The sequence below is a fragment of the Myotis brandtii genome, unplaced genomic scaffold (genome assembly GCF_000412655.1).
Source record: "Myotis brandtii unplaced genomic scaffold, ASM41265v1 scaffold297, whole genome shotgun sequence".
Taxonomy (NCBI): domain Eukaryota; kingdom Metazoa; phylum Chordata; class Mammalia; order Chiroptera; family Vespertilionidae; genus Myotis; species Myotis brandtii.
In genome coordinates, this window is record NW_005361351.1 from 209,661 (window position 1) to 228,549 (window position 18,889).

The 18,889-nt window shown below is 39.0% G+C and overlaps 1 protein-coding gene across 3 annotated transcripts in view; it reads left to right on the forward strand.

Annotated features, from left to right (window-relative positions):
* The first annotated feature begins 1,503 nt into the window (after positions 1–1,503).
* Positions 1,504–18,889, forward strand: part of PRPF18 (pre-mRNA processing factor 18) — a 37,263-nt gene continuing 19,877 nt past the window's right edge. Inside the window, exons 1-6 of one of the 3 annotated variants that reach the window (XM_014542290.1) lie at positions 1,504–1,705; positions 6,120–6,247; positions 13,312–13,389; positions 13,506–13,532; positions 16,060–16,164; positions 18,670–18,783. In XM_014542290.1, coding sequence (XP_014397776.1) covers positions 6,221–6,247; positions 13,312–13,389; positions 13,506–13,532; positions 16,060–16,164; positions 18,670–18,783 — 351 coding nt within the window. In that variant the 5' untranslated portion in view covers positions 1,504–1,705; positions 6,120–6,220. The remainder of the gene's footprint in view (positions 1,706–6,119; positions 6,248–13,311; positions 13,390–13,505; positions 13,533–16,059; positions 16,165–18,669; positions 18,784–18,889) is intronic. The other 2 variants (XM_005869491.2, XM_005869492.2) reach the window with 2 other exon arrangements.

An 18,889-nucleotide genomic window follows, 5' to 3' on the forward strand; every position in this document is an offset into this window, starting at 1 on the left:
AATAATTATAAAGGCAGTGTTTATTAAAATACATTTCATTTTCAAAATTGACCTAACAGCTGTTAAAGTATGTATACATTTTTTGGGACACCCTTTACATGCAGAACTTTATGTTTCTGAGTTTGTTTTTTTTAACAGTCTTCTCCTCCATTCTCAATTATCACTTCTCACTGCTGTCATAGGGTGTCTACAGAAGTTCCTCTAGGCTAGGGCCTTCCAAATTTGATGCTTGGAAACCAGATAAGAACAATGACAAGCATAGTGTAGGAATATGGAGCAGTGATTTTCAACCGAGGTGCCACAAGAATTTTTAGAACATGCAGTACCTGACTATTTAGTCAGGCACTGATATCTTTTCCCTTGGATTGTCAAATTAAAAAAATGACAACAGCCAACATAACAATAGCCAACCGATGTGAATGAATCAAAATTATACCTTTTTCTTTGTCAGATTAGCAAAACGTATATTTTTGGTGTGCCGCAGAATTTTAGTAATTAGTTTGTGTGTGCCAGGAGATGAAAATCGCTGATATGGAGACAAAGAGGACAAGGGCAAGAGGCAAAAGTGGAGTTGTAAGGGAAGGATCCAGTTCAGGGTCTGGTGGAGAGCTCCTTGGACTAGGGCAGTGGTCGGCAAACTGCGGCTCGCGAGCCACATGCGGCTCTTTGGCCCCTTGAGTGTGGCTCTTACACAAAATACCGACTTCTGCGCATGGGCCACGAAGTTTCAGTCGCACTGTACGTGCGCGCCTGCACGTGGTATTTTGTGGAAGAACCACACTCAAGGGGCCAAAGAGCCGCATGCGGCTCGGGAGCCACAGTTTGCCAACCACTGGACTAGGGAAAGATTTGGATGGGGGGTATGGAGGGGGTTGGAGAAGATTGCAGGTGGGAGAGGTGATGTGAGCCACAACAGAGGATAAGGGTCATTATGATCCGACTTTACGTGAGGGCTACACTTCCTAGTTCAAAATTTGCTCTCACATCTGTTGTCCTGTGATTTTTCACAGTATTCCTGTGAGGTAGTTAGGGTGGGAAAGACAAATTTACTTCTGAAAAAGATTTCAGCGGATGTAATTGGTTAACTTTAGATGGACTTTAACAGGCTAGCAATGAACCCTGCCCTTTTATTTTATATGAATGAGCTGGAAATAGTGTTCAGATTTGTCCTCACTCTCTAGTACATTAATTTTGGCAAGCAGGTAACTTCAGAAACTCAGATGTGAACCCCTGGTATAATAAGTAAGGATCTGGTCTTATTTAACATAATTGAGGTCTTCCGCTAGGAGGTTTTTGGGCCTGAACTAGCGGGTATAATATCACCATTAAAACGAAGCTGGTAGAAGTCCCCACAATCCAGAAGACTTGTGTTGATTTGTAGGTGTCTAAGTGAACACTGCGGGCGCGCTGCCCAAGGGCGCCGCTAGGGGCCGCTCCTCCACGGCGGCTCCGTCAACAACGGGCGCCCTGGGTGCTCTCTCTCCTCCCGTCACTCACCTCAGCTTCCGCCGGAAGCGGCTGCTGTCAGTGAAGTGCTACAGGGTTTGGGCTGCGGTTTCCGTGCACCGCAGCGCCCGGCCAGGTGAGGCTTGGCCGGAGGAGCCGGAGAGAGGACCTCCAGCTTAAGCCGGGCGACGACATGGACGTTCTGAAGTCGGAGATCCTCCGGAAGCGGCAGCTGGTGGAGGACAGGAACCTGTTGGTGGTGAGGAGCCTGGGGTCGTGGCGCGGGGTGTGTAGGGGGGGCGGTCGGAGGGGAGCCCGGGAGTAGGGACTGGTACTGAGAGGGTTGCGGGAGGCCGGGGGGTGAGCGAGAGCCTCCCCCTGTCCCCGCTTCTTCCCCTGGTTCTCCCCTACACTCCTTACTCGGCAGCCTCCGGAGAAAGTGGGGGAGTTGCAGGAAAACCCAGGATTTTGGCAAAACTCCCCCCACATTTGCCCCTCACTCCCGCGCAGGTTCTCAGCGCCTCACCCGCACGCCCACCTGTCGGTATTCTTCGGAATTCGGCCCCAGTTCTCCTGTCCCTCACCTGTATGGTGTTACTCAGGGTTTGTGCCCAACTGAAGCCCTAGAGGAGGAAGGGCAGACTCAGAATTAGTTTTTTAAAGTATTTGATTCCTTCCGACTAGTAAAACCGGTTATTTGTTACATTTTCTATCACCCCCGCCCGCAATACACATAGAAAGGTCTGTCGGTCAGCTCTTCACCGAAGGGGAGGCTAACACTGGTGGAGAAACAGTGGAGAAAGAGGAGGGAGAATTAGGAACTTCCTTAGGTTGATCCCCATTACTTGGTTGCATAACAATAACTTAGATCATCGGTTCTCAAAGCTTTTGGTTTGAGGACCACTTTACACTCTTCCAAATTATTGGGGATCCCAAAGGGCTTTTGTTTAAGTGTTTATCGATATTTACTGTATTAGAAATTAAAGCTGAGACGCTTTAAAGGTATTTATATGTTAATTCATTGATGATTTGAAGGTATTGGTTCAGAGTTATGCAGATAGATCTTCCACATGTTGATCACACCATATTTCATTACACCATATTTTTAAAATTACGTTATTTAATATCAACACGGACATCACGAGAAATTTCTTTATGTATTGGACCACCGTCAAGCTCATGATGGCAGGTCTAAGATCTCCACAATTTTATTTTTCACTTGAAAGCTGGAATTTTATCATAGGCAGCAAATACTATCAGTTGTTTCCCAGAAGTGGCAGGTTCACTTTTTGGAAGTTAAGTCTGAGTTAGTATAGTTTGTAGATATTCTTTCCTGTGAAAATGATATTCCACGATAAAAGCAGAGGGTTTAGCTTGCAGTTTAATCACGCAAGTGCTTTCTCGTCATACTTCCGTAGAAAGGAGAAGTGCTTTAGGAATACTTGCCAAGGCACCCAGAGACTTACCATTGCCTTTCACCCTCAGTACAGATGACCACAGAGGGTACAGGGAAACAGTACCTTAGTATTGAAAATAGTTGACTTCACAGACTCTCAAAGGATCTTCAGGATCCCAGGGGTCTGAGGACCACACTTGGAGAATATCTGCTTAGGTCCTTGGATGGAATGTAGTATTAATATATATCATGTAGTGTAAGTTGGAATTGTTTGGTGGATGGCTGATTTCATAATCAATGAAACTTTAAAAATACTTAGCAATATAGAGCTCATTAAATAGAATATAATTTAGTAGATAGAGGGGGGAAAGCTTGTCCATATTTGTAACTTAATATCTTCAGGGACCTTTTTCTTCAGGTAAGTGATTTGAGAGTATTTGAAAAAAGTAATTTAGATGTTGGAATGCATAGCTGGTGTTAGGAAAGCTGGGATGTTGAAATTTAAGTACTTTAGAGGGAAAATTGAATCACAAAAAGCTGAGCTCTCCCCCCAGGTTTATGATGTGCGTATATGCACGATCAGGTAAGTGAGTGCTCTTGAATAATACAAGCATACCTCATTATACTGTGCTTCACATTATTGCCCCCCACAGATGTTGCATCTTTTACAACAGAGGTCCTCAAACTTTTTAAACGGGGCCAGTTCACTGTCCCTCAGACATTCCACACATGCGCACTGCGGGCCCAGGACGAGTCCGCTGCTAAGCAGGACAGCCAGCGGCGGCAAAAACACCCGGCGGGCCGGATAAATGTTTTCGGCGGGCCGCATGTGGCCCGCGGGCCGTAGTTTGAGGACCCCTGTTTTACAATGTAAGGTGAAGACCCTCCACCAGCAAAAAAGTTACAACTCGCTTTATCGCAGCACTCATTTTATTGCAGTGTTCTGGAACCTAACCAGCAGTATCTTCGAGGCGTGCCTGTATAAGAGAATATGTGTAACCAGACATCAGATTTCTTGTATGCATGGGAATAGTCTTTTGATTTATAGCTGTGTAATTTATAACTGTATAGAAACTGTTACTTTATAGCCTTTATCTTTCTGCATCATAGTGTCAGTAACTTTCATACTTTTTCACTGCTCCAGCCACAGTAAGAAATATTTTTTTTATATTTTGTTCTGATATATATGAAAAAAGTTTCATGAGGTAATTCTTACCTTAACCACATGTGATCCTATAATTTGTTTTATTATTTTAATCCATTCCGTTTCATTCTAAAAAAATGCTGATTGGAGATCACTGAATGGTTTTCATTGCCCTATCTTTAGCTGGGAAACACCTGTTCTCTTGGTCATTTCAAGTGATGTCCTAGCTTTTTATTGTTAGTCTGACAGTTGAAATAGTAAACACCTTGTGACTGCCCCTTTGTTAAACTGCAGAAGCTCCTAAGATAAGCCTCCTAAGCCGCCTGTCACCTGTCCTAAAACATTCTGTCTGGTGTAACTACTGTGAGGTAATTGCTTGAATACCAATGCTTTGGAGCCCTGGGTTTGGTGAATCTTCACTTAATGCAACACCTCATTTATGTGGAAAACTAGGCTGTTGGGACATAATTAGAAGTTTCATTAGTTATTAGTTATGAAGATTTGTGTAGAATTATATTTATTGGATGTTTCTCATATGCATGATACTACACTCTGCCTCAGAGGATTAAAAATACAGTAATGCTTGATTCTTTAAAGACCATGCATGCATTCAATTTTACAGAAAAAAAGAAGCCAAAAGGCCAGAAATCTCTTCTCTTTTTCTCTGTTGAATAAAATGAGATATCAGTTACAGCTTGGGGTCAAAACTACCTGCACATTGGATCCCAGCTCATCTTTTTTTGCATCATCAGGAACCTTAGTATTACTTATCGCCTTTCTTCCTGTATCTTTAGTCTGTCTACTGGCTTATCTCCATCAGCAATGAAACATAAAAATGTCTCTCCCATTTTTAAAAAGGTTTGTTGTTGTGTGTTTTTTTTTAAGCAGCATCCTTTTTCTTTATAGCCAATCTTTTAAAGAATATATATATTTTACATGATTTCAGAGAGGAAGAGAGAAGGAAAGAGAGAGATAGAAACATCAATGGTGAGAGAGAATCATTGATTGGATGCCTCCTGCCCGCCCCCCACTGGGAACCAAGCCCACAACCCAGGCATGCGCCCTGACTGGGAATCGAACCATGACCTCCTGGCTCATGGGTTGACGCTCAACCACTGAGTCACACCAGCTGGGCTATAGCCAAGCTGCTGCTGCTGCTGCTCCCCTCTCCTCCCCTCCCCCCGCCCCCCCCTCCTCCTGCTTCTTTCTTCATTAATTTCAGAGAGGAAGGGAGAGGGAGAGAAAAATAGAAACATCAGTGATGAGAGAGAATCATTGATCGGTTGCCTCTTGCATGCCCCCTACTGGGGATGGAGCCCACAACCCGGGCATGTGCCCTTGGCCGGAAATAAAGCTGGGACCCTTCAGTCCGCAGGCCGACGTTCTGTCCACTGAGCCAAACCTGCTAGGGCATAGCCAAGCTTCCTAAAATAAATTTTAATTCTCACTCATTCCTTCACCAGATACAAACTGGTTTCTGCCCCCACAGTGATACTGTGACAACAGTGACCTCCATTTTCCTGACTAACAACAGCATTTGACACACTTGGCTGGTCCTCCTCCTTCATTCTTCCCTTGGCATTTCTTCTGCCACAGCTTCCTATTTTTCCTTCGACCTATCAGGCTGCTTATTCTTGATCTTTTTGAAAGACTTCTTCTTTTTTTGTGTGTGTGTGATTTTTTTGTCCCGTAAATGTTGGTTTTCTTTAAAGTTCAGGCCTAGGCCACTTTCTCTCCACACTGAATATTCTCTTATATTAATTTTATATCCACCTCTAGATTTCAGTTACCATCTATTTCAGGGTTTCTTAAATGCAGCCTTTGGATGGAATTCAGAATATCCATCAGCTTCTTGAAATTTTATAAAAAAATTTAGCATGTAGTTATATAATATAAATGCCCCCTCTTTCCTTTCTCCTGTGTATGATATTATTAAAGGGATCTTTGACTCAAAAAGGTCAAGAACTAGTAATTTTTAAAAACAAAAAATAGAAGAAAAAAAAAAAACCTAGTAATTTCTATGCTGGTGAAAATCTCCATGCCATTACCTCCTGGCTCTACTGAACTTTTGAACTTTTTCAGTTCCTTGAACTTGCCTTTCCTCACACTTGTTTACCCCTTTACTTGCAACAGTCTTCTATGAGACATCCCTGAGAAAGGCAGGAGGAATTGATGGAATACATTTGGAAGGGATTGCCCTTAACTAGGAGGATGGTTTCCCCTTCCATTCTGAAATGATGAAGGGATTGGTACAGATCCAGGTAAGGTTTGGTGCTGGGAGGAATTTGGAGAAATTCTTGTTTCATGGCTTTTCATTTCTTTGTAGATTGGCTTAGTCATTTGCTGAAAATGAGGGGAGAAATGAAGGGATAAGAGGTTTGAGAGAATGGGTTACGATCAGTGTAGACAATAGGACAGAAAACTGAACAGTGAATTACACCTGGATCAGTGAACCCCACTGAGGCCCAAGTCGGCTCCCTGCATTTATAAAGGCCCACTAGGTGCAGGTGGGGAGAATGCCAATAGGAAGAGTCTTCAAGGACAGTGTTCTCACTTACTGGTCTCAGGATCTCTTCACAGATTTTTTAAAAAATATATTTTATTGATTTTTGACAGAGAGGAAGGGAGAGTGATAGAGAGTTAGAAACATCGATGAGAGATAAATATCAATCAGCTGCCTCCTGCACACCCCCTACTGGGGATGTGCCCGCAACCAAGGTACATGCCCTTGACTGGAATCGAACCTGGGACCTTTCAGTCCACAGGCCGACGCTCTATCCACTGAGCCAAACCGGCTAGGGCCCTTCACAGATTTTTTATTGATAGTTCTGGAGAACTTTTGTTTATGTAGGGTGTATTTATTGATAATGACTCTATTAGAAATTAAGACTGAGAAAATTAAAAATGTTTAGATATAGTCCATGTAGAAATACAATAGAAATCCATCATAAGTTAACATAAATAATACATTTTTATGAAAATTGACTATATTTTCCAAAACAAAAGAAATTTAGAGAGAAGAGTGGTATATTTGACAATTTTGCAGATCTCTTTATCTCTGGCATATTAGAAGATAGTTGGATTCTCTTTCGTGTTTCTCCATTCAACCTGCTGCAATATGCTGTTTTTGTTCAATTATGTGATGAAATTTCATCCTCATACAGATGAGTAATTGGAAAAGGGAGTATTTTAATAACCTTTTCACATAATTGTGGTTCTCCTTTAATATTACACCAAAAATAGACAAATGGTAAGTTTCTTAAAGATTAGTTAAGACTGGATTGTGACACATATCAATGACTTTTTGTATATAAAATCCACTGATATATTCTGCTCTACATCTATTCTGATCTATTCTGCTCATAGGTATTCTGCTTGTGCATGATTTTGTAACATCTTGCCTTTGTGACATGGTTTGCTGAGTTCAGCAGATCTTATAAATGTCGATATATTTCATTAGATGATATAAAATAAATCACGTTCACTAATACTATTTTTAGTTCATCAGAAAAACCGTTAAGGATTGGGAAACCATGAAGTTCACAGTGATGGATACATGTTTCCCACCATTCTGATTTTCGCTTGAAAGATGGAATTTTATCATAGCTGATAAGTACTGTCATGTTTTCCTTAAAGTGACTGACAGGCTTGCTTTGTTTAGTTTTGAGAAAATGTCTACTATGCAAGTCTGAATAATCAGTTGCGCAAGTGCTTTTCTTTGAGACAGTGATCCTACTTCATTATGTAGCAGAAGTGCTTTGTATGTTTCATATCTTATTTCATCATATCAAATATTTAAAGGCTATGTACTCAAGGGTTGAGATTTAGCAAAATTGTACTTTATCAAGACAAAAGAGAAACTGGCCTCTCTATTTTCCTGGCAGTGCATGGTGGTGAGGAATACAGTAACCACTGCTACATAAATAAGGTACTTAGCCTTTATGTATGCTCAGATTCCAGTAGTTTTCCTCACCATTGCTTTAGTACCATTAGTACAAGTGTGTGCACAGTGAAAAAGTGGCACATAACATCTTAGTATTATTATGAAAATAAATTTGACCTCACAGAATCTCTGAAAAGATCTAGGGGACACCCAAGAAGCCTGTGAACCACATTTTGAGAATTGATATTCTAGGCTTAAGATTTTGTGAGGTGTGTCAATGAAATTGAGACATGTAAGTAAAAGATATCATCCATATATATAAAACCCTAATATGCAAATAGACTGAATGGCGGAACAACCAAACAACCAGTTGCTATGATGTGTGCTGACCACCACGGGGCACGTGCGGAACATGGCGGGTGTCGGCCATGGCAGGATGGTGGAGCAGGTGAGCAGGGGCGCCCGACCAAGGCGGGGCGTTGGTCGCTGTCATCAGGGCAAGCTTCTGGTGGTTACTGAAAATTCTTTGCTCCTGCATGCCACAGTCCCGCCTGGTGCTCGCACATGCTGCCAACATTGGCCCCGCTCACACCCGCTGCCAGTGACAGCCCCGCTTGCACCCACTGCCGATGCTGGCCCTGCTTGCACCCGCAGCTGGTGCCAGAGCCGCTGCTCGCACCCGCTGCCAATGCCGGTCCCAATCGCTTGGCACTGTCAGCAGATGCGAGCTGCGGCTGCGGGCCCTGATCGCCCCTGAGGGCTTCTCCACCTCCCCTTGCTCCTGAGGGGCGATCAGGGCAGCAGCTGTCACTCACACCCACTGACTGTGCTGGCCCTGCTTGCACCCGCTGCTGACGCCAGCCCCAATCGCTCTGTGCCATCAGTACGTGGGAGTGGCAGCAGCAGGAGCAGGGCTGCAGGCAGACAGGGGACCAGGGGCTGCAGTGGGATGTGATGGGCAGGAGGCGGGTGGGGGCGCGGAGGATGGGCTGAGACCTGCCCCTGTGCCCACAGCAGCCTCACGGCCCACAGTTCCTTTCAAGGTGCACGAATTCGTGCACTAGACCCCTAGTAGTTATAGACTAGACCATGGACTCTGGCCTGGAGGGTCCTTTTACTTTCTTCCTTTATATCTGCTCTTTTTGAGAGGATACCATATGTGTTTGTCAACTTATTTATTTGAAATATGTAAATTACCTGCTACATACTCAAAAAGAGCAGTTTATGATGCTGAAATATCATTTGGGGGCCCTAACCGGTTTGGCTCAGTGGATAGAGCCATCGGCCTGCGGACTGAAGGGTCCCAGATTTGATTCTGGTCAAGGGCATGTACCTTGGTTGCGGGCACATCCCCAGTAGTGGGTGTGCAGGAGGCAGCTGATTGATGTTTCTCTCTCATTGATGTTTCTAACTCTCTATCCCTCTCCCTTCCTCTCTGTAAAAAATCAATAAAATATATTTGTAAAAAATATCATTTGGGGAGCGAAGAACTGTAGCATGGAATCCTGTATGGTACAAAGGATTTAAGGACCAGAGTTCTAGTCCTGCCTCTGTTACTCATGAGGCTTACAAATTCTGGGAATGTCACCTGACCTTTCTTTTTTTTTAATTCTCACCCAAGAATATTTTTCCATTGATTTTTTTTTTTTTAGAGAGAGAGTGGAAGAGAGAGGGAAAGACAAAGAGAAATATTGATGTGAGAGAAACACATCAATTGGTTGCCTCCTGCACAAGCCTCGACCAGGGCCTGGGCCCGGGAGGAGCCTGCAACTGAGGTATGTGCAGGTAATATCTTCTTAACTCTGGGCCCTTCGGTCTGCAGGCCAACACTTTATCCACTGAGCCAAACAGTATAGGGCATCTAATCTTTCTAATCAGTGCTCAGGTTTCTTACCTCTACTGTGGGATTAATATTAGCTCTACCTTTTTCAGGGTAGTTTTGATATTTAGATGATACCATTCATTCCTTACCCCCAGGTAATATCTTCTTCATCATTAAATCTATAAAGCTGTGCTTGGTATGTGTAGATGTTTATTGAGTTTATGGACTTTAAGAAACTTTATTACAAAAGTTTTAAACATACACAAAAACATAATCATATAATGAGCCCCTGTCTACCCCTTCACCTAAAGATTGGTAACTCTAGAAAATAAGAATATGTTTTTATATAGCCCTGGCTGGTGTGGCTCGTTTGGATCGTTGTCCCATGCACCAAAGGTTGGTGGATTTGATTCTCAGTCAGGGCACATGCCTGGGTTGCGGGTTCGATCCCTGGTTGGGGCACATGCAGAAGGCAACTGATTGATGCCCCTCAGTGCTTCTCTCCCTCCCTCTCCCTTCCTCTCTCTAAAGTCACTTAAAAAAATGTTTTTACATAAACAAAGTGACACCTAAACAAAATTAAAATTAGGTCCTTAATATCATCAGGTACTCCTTTCACGTTCAAGTATCTCCTATTGAATTAAAATATAGGTATATATATCTTTTTATGGTTGGTTGGTTTGAATCAGATCCACACAAACTGCAGTCATTGCATTTGTTTATTATGACTCTTGGTTTCTTTTCATTGAGAACATTTTTATTCCCCCCAGTTCCACCCCTTCTTGATGCCATTAACTTGTTGGAGAAAGTGGGGCTAGTTTGTAAAAACTTTTCAGTGTTTCATTGTTTCCTTAGGTGTTATTTAGTTTTGTCTTTTATTCCCTACATTTCTGGTAAACTGGAAGTTAGACCTAAATATTTTATTAGATTCATATTTACCTTTTTGGCAAGAATGCTGTATCTTACCAGATATCAAGCTATATTACAAGGCCACTGTTCTCAAAACTGCCTGGTACTGAACAGACATATAGACCAATGGAACAGAACAGAGAACCCAGAAATCAACCCAAGCCATTATGCTTAATTAATATTTGACATAGGAGGCAAGAGCATACAGTGGAGTCAAGACAGTCTCTTTAGTAAATGGTCTTGGGAAAATTGGACAGATACATGCAAAAAAATGAAACTAGACCACCAACTTACACCACACACAAAAATAAACTCAAAATGGATAAAAGACTTAAACATAATATGGGAAACCATAAAAATCTTAGAAGAATCCATAGACAGCAAAATATCAGACATATCTCATAGCGATATATCTCCGACAATGGAGAAAATAAACAAATGGGACTACATCAAAATACAAAGCTTCTGCACAGCAAAAGAAACCATCAACAAAATGAAACGGAGCCCAATGTATGGGAGAACATATTTGCCAATGTTACATCTGATAAGGGGTTAATCTCCAAAATTTATAGGGAACTCATACAGCTTAACAAAAGGAAGATAATCCAATAAAAAAATGGGCAAAGGACCTAAATACTAGACATTTTTCGAAAGTGGACATACAGAAGGCCAAGAGACATGAAAACATGCTCAAAGTCACTAATCAAGAGATACAAATCAAAATGACAATGAGATGCCATCTCACACCTGTCAGAATGGATATCCTCAACAAATCAACAAACGACAAGTGCTGGGGAGGATGTGGAGAAAAAGGAAACCTTCATACACTCTGGTGGGAATGCAGACTCTTGCAGCAACTGTGGAAAACAGTATGGAGTTTCCTCAAAAAACTAAAAATGAAACTCCTATTTGACTTAGCAATCCCACTTCTAGGAATATAGCCCAAGAAATCAGAAACACCAGTCAGAAAGGATATATGCACCCCTTTGTTCATAGCAGCACAATTTACAATAGCTAAAATTTGGAAACAGCCTAAGTACCCATCAGCAGATAAGTGGATTAAAAACCTGTGGTACAGCTACACAATGAATACTACACTGCTGTAAAAAGAAGGAACTCTTACAATTTGCAACAGCATGGATGGACCTGGAGAACATTATGCTAAATGAAATAAGCCAGTCTGAGGAAGATAAGCGTCACATGATCTCACTCATTTGTGGAATATGCTGAACAACATAAACTGATGAATAGAAAGAGATCCAGAGACATTGAAGCATCGAACAGACCGTCAAACCTTAAAGGGAGGGCAGAAGAGGGGGTAAGAGATCAACCAAAGGTCTTGTAAGCATGCATATAAGCATAACCAGTGGACACAGACAGTAGGGGGATGAGGGCCTGTGCTGGGGGGCGGGAATGGGCGGGGAGAGGTCAATGGGGGAAAAAGGAGTCATGTAATACTTTAAACAATAAAAATTTTTTAAAAAATGCTGTACCAATGGTGCTGTATACTTTTATGTGTATCACATAGGGAGGTGCATAATGTTTTCTTGATGTCAAATTTGATCAGTGGGTTCAAGTATTGGCAGACTGGTCTTTCCATTGTTCACCATCAGCCTTTCTTGTAATGAATGGTCTTAGCATCCATTATGGTCATTGCCTGAGTGAATTAGCTTTGGATTATGAGGTGCTAAATACCTGAGGTAGTATTGAGGTACTATTATAATTACTATTAATAAAGTAGTACAGTAGCTTTAAAAAATGTTTTTTATTGATTTTAGAGAGGGAGGAAGGGAGAGAGAAACATCAATGTGAGAGAGAAACGTCGATTGGCTGCCTCCTAACTGGGGTTCAAACCTGCACCCTGGCCCTGACCGGGAGTCGAACCCGCCATCTTGTGGTGCATTGGACAACACTCAACCAACTGAGCCACACTGACCAAGGCAAGGCAGTGTCTTTGAGTCAAGTCATCAATGGAATAAGAGCTGTAGATAGTAACAAGCCTCCAAATTAGTGGCTGTAGATTTAACAGCAAGGATAGTTTTATATATAGTACTAGTGTAGGAAGAACTAATGTTTTTTTTCACCATTATAATAGATTTAGAGCTTGTCTCTTTTGACATCAAGTCATATGAAAACAAATGCCTTTAAACTGTCTTTAAATAAAAAGACTCTCTAAAACCATTCTATGCCTAGATTATTTTAAGAATTGATTAATTCAATTTTAAGAATTAATGAAATACAATTAATTGATATAGTAGGGTTTTTAGATGAAAAGAATTTGGACACACTCTTGGAACTCTCTTGGTAATGAGATGTAAGATGTTAGCTATAGATACCATAATTTCTGTTTGATTACTTCTGATGGAAAAAAAACTAAAGCATTCTATTTTATGTGGTTCATAATAAATACATTTGTAGAGATCACTGAACTCAAATATTGGGAAATTAAATCAAAAGTGTGAACATTTGGGAAGTATTGTTTTCTTCTCTTTGCTATTGGATATGCCTGTTAAAATGATACTGCAAGAAAAATATGTACTTCAAATTTAGAGGTTGAGTACAGGTGTTGTGTTCAGGAAATCAATGTAATTTCTATGCAACCAAAAACTTTTACCATTTCTTGAAAAACTGAAGAGTGTTTTCAGGTTGTTGATTAGGGGACATTAAATTTTATGCAAGGATATATTATTAACTCACTTCTTCTTCAATAGGAAAATAAAAAATATTTCAAGCGTAGTGAACTTGCAAAAAAAGAAGAGGAAGCATATTATGAAAGATGTGGCTACAAGGTATGAATCCCTGCTTTTATGTTACATTGTCTTATTTCTGAGTTTAAATTTATACAGTTGTTGTTAAAGTGACAAAATTATTGATCTCTGTTCAATTTATCAATGTTATACATTAGCCTATAAATGAGAAGCCATCTGGAGAGGTATGAATTTTTGTTTTTGTTTTTCTTTATTTTTTATCTTGAATTTAGGAAAATACATGCATGACTTTTGGCTTGGAATGGTTTGGCCTTCTGTGGACAGCATGAAGTGGCTTGAGATCAAAGCTTGATTTTCTTTCCTTTTTTTTTTAAATTAAGTCCTGGATCTGATGCTGCCTCATTTTCATCTCCCCACCACTCCCTCACTCCACCTCTCCCAATAAAAGTCTATTTTTAAAGGGCTAAAAACATTTTATTCATTCAATAACAATGGTATTAGCAGTGGTATTTCCCCTGCTTTCTCCTGAATATTTTAAACCAGTTTTTATGTTTACATTGTTAATAATTCCTTTTGGCCTAAGCACCTCTGTCTGAAATATATTGCCGTATAACATTTATATGCTTTTGTGTATAAGGAACCACATTTCAAACACTGCTCAGTCTATTGGATAGAAAATGTAATATTGAAATATTTGTTTGAAACAAATGAGTTGTCTGGAAGACTGTACATTTTAGAACCATGACTGAAATTATCTTTGAGATTATCTAGTTGAATAACATTGGGGTTTTTTATTGGGAGGGGTTAAAGGTTATGTTTAAATTATTTTAAAAAGACTATATCTAGTTTAATAATTTTTAAACCAAATTTCAGAAGGCTCTCTTTTGCTAAATCATGAGTTTGAAATAACTTTTTGCTTGTGAAACATCAATATAAAATAATACTCTTGTGCATGTCATGTTAAAAGTTCTGGAAATTAATTTATCTGGCATAGCATTTCTAGAGGGATGCATGAATAATGCAAATGGTATGTATATGCATTTGGTTTTATTTTGTAGTGTTGGGAGAGGGCAAGTTTTAAAAATGTTATATTTCTGATAGGCTTCTAAATTAATGAAAATTTATATTGGTATTTTGATATTTTCCATGAATATATTGATTTCGTTTGCTTCTAATTTAGGAAATTAAAATAATGTTTTGTGTTAGTAACCATTGGATACATATTCAGAAAGAATTCTCATCTTTTGCTTGCCCCAACATTGTCTAACTCCAACTTGATTTGAAATAAGAATTACTTACCCTGGGTATAGTCTGCTGACTTGTTGTTTTCCAAGATCCCTAAATTTCAACCTTTCAACTTTTTGATAAGGTAGGAAAAGAATGTAAGACTATGGTGGCAGTTTTGCTTTGCTTAGGTTGCTTCAGTGATAGTGCAGTACTTCCTTGCTTACATAGAGGAAAGCACTGAAGCAAAATAATTACTGTAAAGGTACTGCTTGTAATGTCGAGTCCAGCTGCCATTCCTTAATTAAAACTACTTTTCATCCTAAGATTTTTTGAGAAATGACCTGTTTTTATGCTTAAAAAGAAAGCAGAGGTTGTTCTTTCTTAAACATTTTTAGTATTTCCTTCTTGGTAATAATGAAAATATTGCATGTATTATTTTATTCCTTTATAGAAACTAGTTCCCATTTTTTTAAGGCTTGATGCTGATTTGGTTTGTGAAAATATGAAAGTTTAGTTTTTATCTCAATTTTCTGTTACACTTAATACTGATAAACTTAACTGTTAATCATAAACTATAGAATCATAAGTTATATAGTTTTAACCATTTAGCCTTTCTTAGTTGAATGAATTTTTCCTTAAAGTTGATCTTCTTTTGTGTTGTTGTTTTTTTCTTCTTTTGGCATTTTAGATTGGTCTTATGGTCAGTTGGGAAACCATGTTTCAATATCTTTTTACAGACCACACAATGGGGCTTATAAATTGCTGAACTCAATTTTCCCAAACTGTGACTTGGGCGGCAGACTCAAGAAAACATATGAAGAGATTTTTTTCCCTGCAGGTTCATATCAACAAGAATGTTCACTCTTTTCTTTGTGTGGTATGAGTAGAGAGGTGCTGTTTTTCATTATTTTCTCACAAGGTTTGTAGCTCACTTTTGTGGAAAAGTTCTATGTAGCATTGGAAATTTTTCTACATGTCCAACAGTGATTTCTGTGCACTTGGAATAATACCTTTCAAAAAGTAGGGTAGGAAAAAGCTGGCTCTTGAAGCTTCACGGGCTTCTGTTAGAAAGCAGTTCCTGTTTTTGACTTTCATTTTAAACCCAGGGTAAGAATCAGGCAACCCTGTAGGATGATTTTCTCAAAGAGGAGAAGCAGGTTGATTTTTTTTTTTCCAAAAAACAAAGTAAAATTCTTTAGAGTTGAAGGAGAAAGTGAGTCTAAGTTTCAGCTCTTTTACGGCTTTGATTTTGGAAACCATTACACTTAATGTCACTTTTCTGTAGCAAGAATGCTGTCTCCGATGTGCATGCTTTCTATGTGTGCTGTCCCTGAAATGGACAGGTTTGATACTAGTAAACTCTTAAAAGCTGGATATTTACTATGAGCTCTTTCCTCGGAGGAACATTTAGACCTTCAGTATTTAAAACATGTTTAACTGTCTTGAACAGCTAATCTAATAGAATGACAAATATTAACTATATTTTAAAAGCTGAACTTCTTTTTTTTTTTGCTGTTAATATAGATACAGCCAAAAGAGGATGACCAGAAACCATTAACTTCATCGAATCCAGTATTAGAACTTGAACTGGCAGAGGAAAAATTACCAATGACCCTTTCTAGGCAAGAGGTAAGTTTATATATAGTTTCATGAAAAAAAAATAACAAAAAAAAACTCTGCAGAACATTTACATTAATCTTTAGTTCTACCCAATAATTTTTGTCATTATTTCCCATATAAGATGACTTATTGAACATTTACATTAATCTTTATTTCTACCCAATAATTTTTTGTCATTATTTCCCATATAAGATGACTTATTGAACTCAGTTACTGTGCAGCTAGCCAATTTTCTTCATGGGGTTCTACTAATAAATTACCTCTGCCTTTTTTTTTTTAAAATTTATTTTATTATTATTTTTTTTTTACATGCCCTTGACCAGAATTGAACCTGGGACCCTTCAGTCCGCAGGCCGACGCTCTATCCACTGAGCCAAACCAGTCAGGGCGTCCTCTGCCTTTCTTGATACTATTATGTTAAACTTTTTAAAGTATCTATCATTCTAAACTTTAAAAACCAAACACTGTATTTTTTGTTTGTTTTTTTAAAATATATTTTTACTGATTTCAGAGAGGAAGGGAGAGGGAGAGAGAGACAGAAACATCAATGATGAGAGAGAATCATTGATTAGCTACTTCCTGCACACCCCCTACTTGGGACTGGGGGGGATCGAGTCCACCACCCGGGCATGTGCCCTTGGCTGGAATCGGACCTGGAACCCTTCAGTCCGCAATCCAGTGCTCTACCCACTTAGCCAAACTGGTTAGGGCTAAATACTGTTTGAAATGTATATATTCTAAATAATTATACTTAAATTATTGTAAATAATGTACTATTTTATAACTTACTTTCTTTTAATACATCTTTCTAGGTCAAAAAATATATATGTATAATTTTTTATGACCATATACTTTCCCATATTTTTAAAGCCAGTTCTTTATTAATGGTCATTTAGATTACTTCAGCATTTCCCTCTTATGAATCATACTTAGAGGAATATCCTTCTATAAATATGATTGCATGCATAATAATGTATGATTATTTCCTTTGGAAAATCTTCTAGAAGTGTGATATTTGGAGTGTATGTACTAAAGATTAAAGTCTATGTACATTTCTAAGACTTTTGATACATATTACCAGAGGGCTCTGTCCTAGTTATACCAGTTTATACTCTCACTTGTAGTGTTTGCCCATACCCTGGTTAAGATCAATGATCATTTTCTTTAAAAATATTTTTTAAGGATATTTATGTGATATAAAGAATTCAAACTATTCAGAAGGTACAAAAGTGAACTTTGAACAAAAGGAAACTTTCATAGAAAAGGATGGCTAACTCTGGAAGCTCTCATGTGAAAATTAGAGGAAGGTATTTTGAATAATTAGCCTAAATACTTTTAAAAGAATTTATTGACCACAGCTCTAATTTTGAAAAGGAATTGAATATTCTCTGTGGTTCCATAAAATAGAGCTAAGATAAATGGATAGAAGTTTAAGGGAGGTAGATTTTAGTTTATTTTGAGAAGCAAACGTATCCAGAAATGGGGTGGGCTGTTTCATGAAGAAATGTGATTCCTGTCATTTGTCAGACAGTGACCTGACAGTTGTTTTTGGGAGTTAATTCAGCATTGATTAGAGAAAGCAATAGATGACCTCTTAAGTTTCTTTTTAATATCAAGCTTCAGTTAATCCATTGGGAGCCCTACCAGTGGTTTCTAAGTGTGTTCCCAGGTAAAGTTCTTGGTATTTTTTTTTATTTGGATAAACTTATTATAATTTTTGTTTCTCCTTTTTGTGAACTATAGCATGTATATAGTGTATAAAACACATATGTTTAATATAATGGATAATTATTAAACAAACACCTGTATAACTATCATCTAAGTCAAGAAATAAAGTAGTATTTTTAAAAAAAATATATTTTATTGATTTTTTACAGAGAGGAAGGGAGAGGGATAGAAAGTTAGAAACATTGATGAGAGAGAAAAATCGATCAGCTGCCTCCCACACCCCCCCCACTGGGGATGTGCCCGCAACCAAGGTACATGCCCTTGACCGGAATCGAACCTGGAACCCTTGAGTCTGCAGGCTGATGCTCTATCCACTGAGCCAAACTGGTTAGGGCGAAATAGAGTAGTATTATCAGCCCTTCAAAAGCCCCGCATGTGCCCCATTCTGATCATACTCACTTTCTCTCCTAAGAGACAGTGTTTGGTTTAAAAGTAGTATTGCAATTCTGACCTTGGCTGTAGTCATCAGCTGCGTTATCAGCTGACTCCAAACTTTATTTTCCTTCTCAATATGAATATTATCACTTGCTACCATCTTAATGTTTTTCTTATGTATTCGATTATACAAATTGTGACTTTACTGAACCAGCCAAAAAACCTAACCCATTAGGACTGTTTAAGGTGTGACAATGACTCAGTATATTTGTTCATGGAAAATAAAAGGAAAAATAAACCTAACTTTTCCAACTGGCATTTCAAAATAAGTGTTTGGTCACCTAAAATAGGAATTGCTATTACTAACAACATAAGGAATTACTACTATCTTTTGATTTAAAAAAACAATAGGTTATCAGAAGATTGAGAGAAAGAGGAGAACCAATCAGACTATTTGGAGAAACTGATTATGATGCTTTTCAGCGTTTAAGAAAAATAGAGATCCTGACACCAGAAGTTAACAAGGTAAGAAATCAGACCAAAGCTAGAAGAATATCATTGTACCACATAAACTAGAATAGTGTGGAGTTTGATGTCTGACCCATTGCATTATTAGAGGAAAAATGAAAAA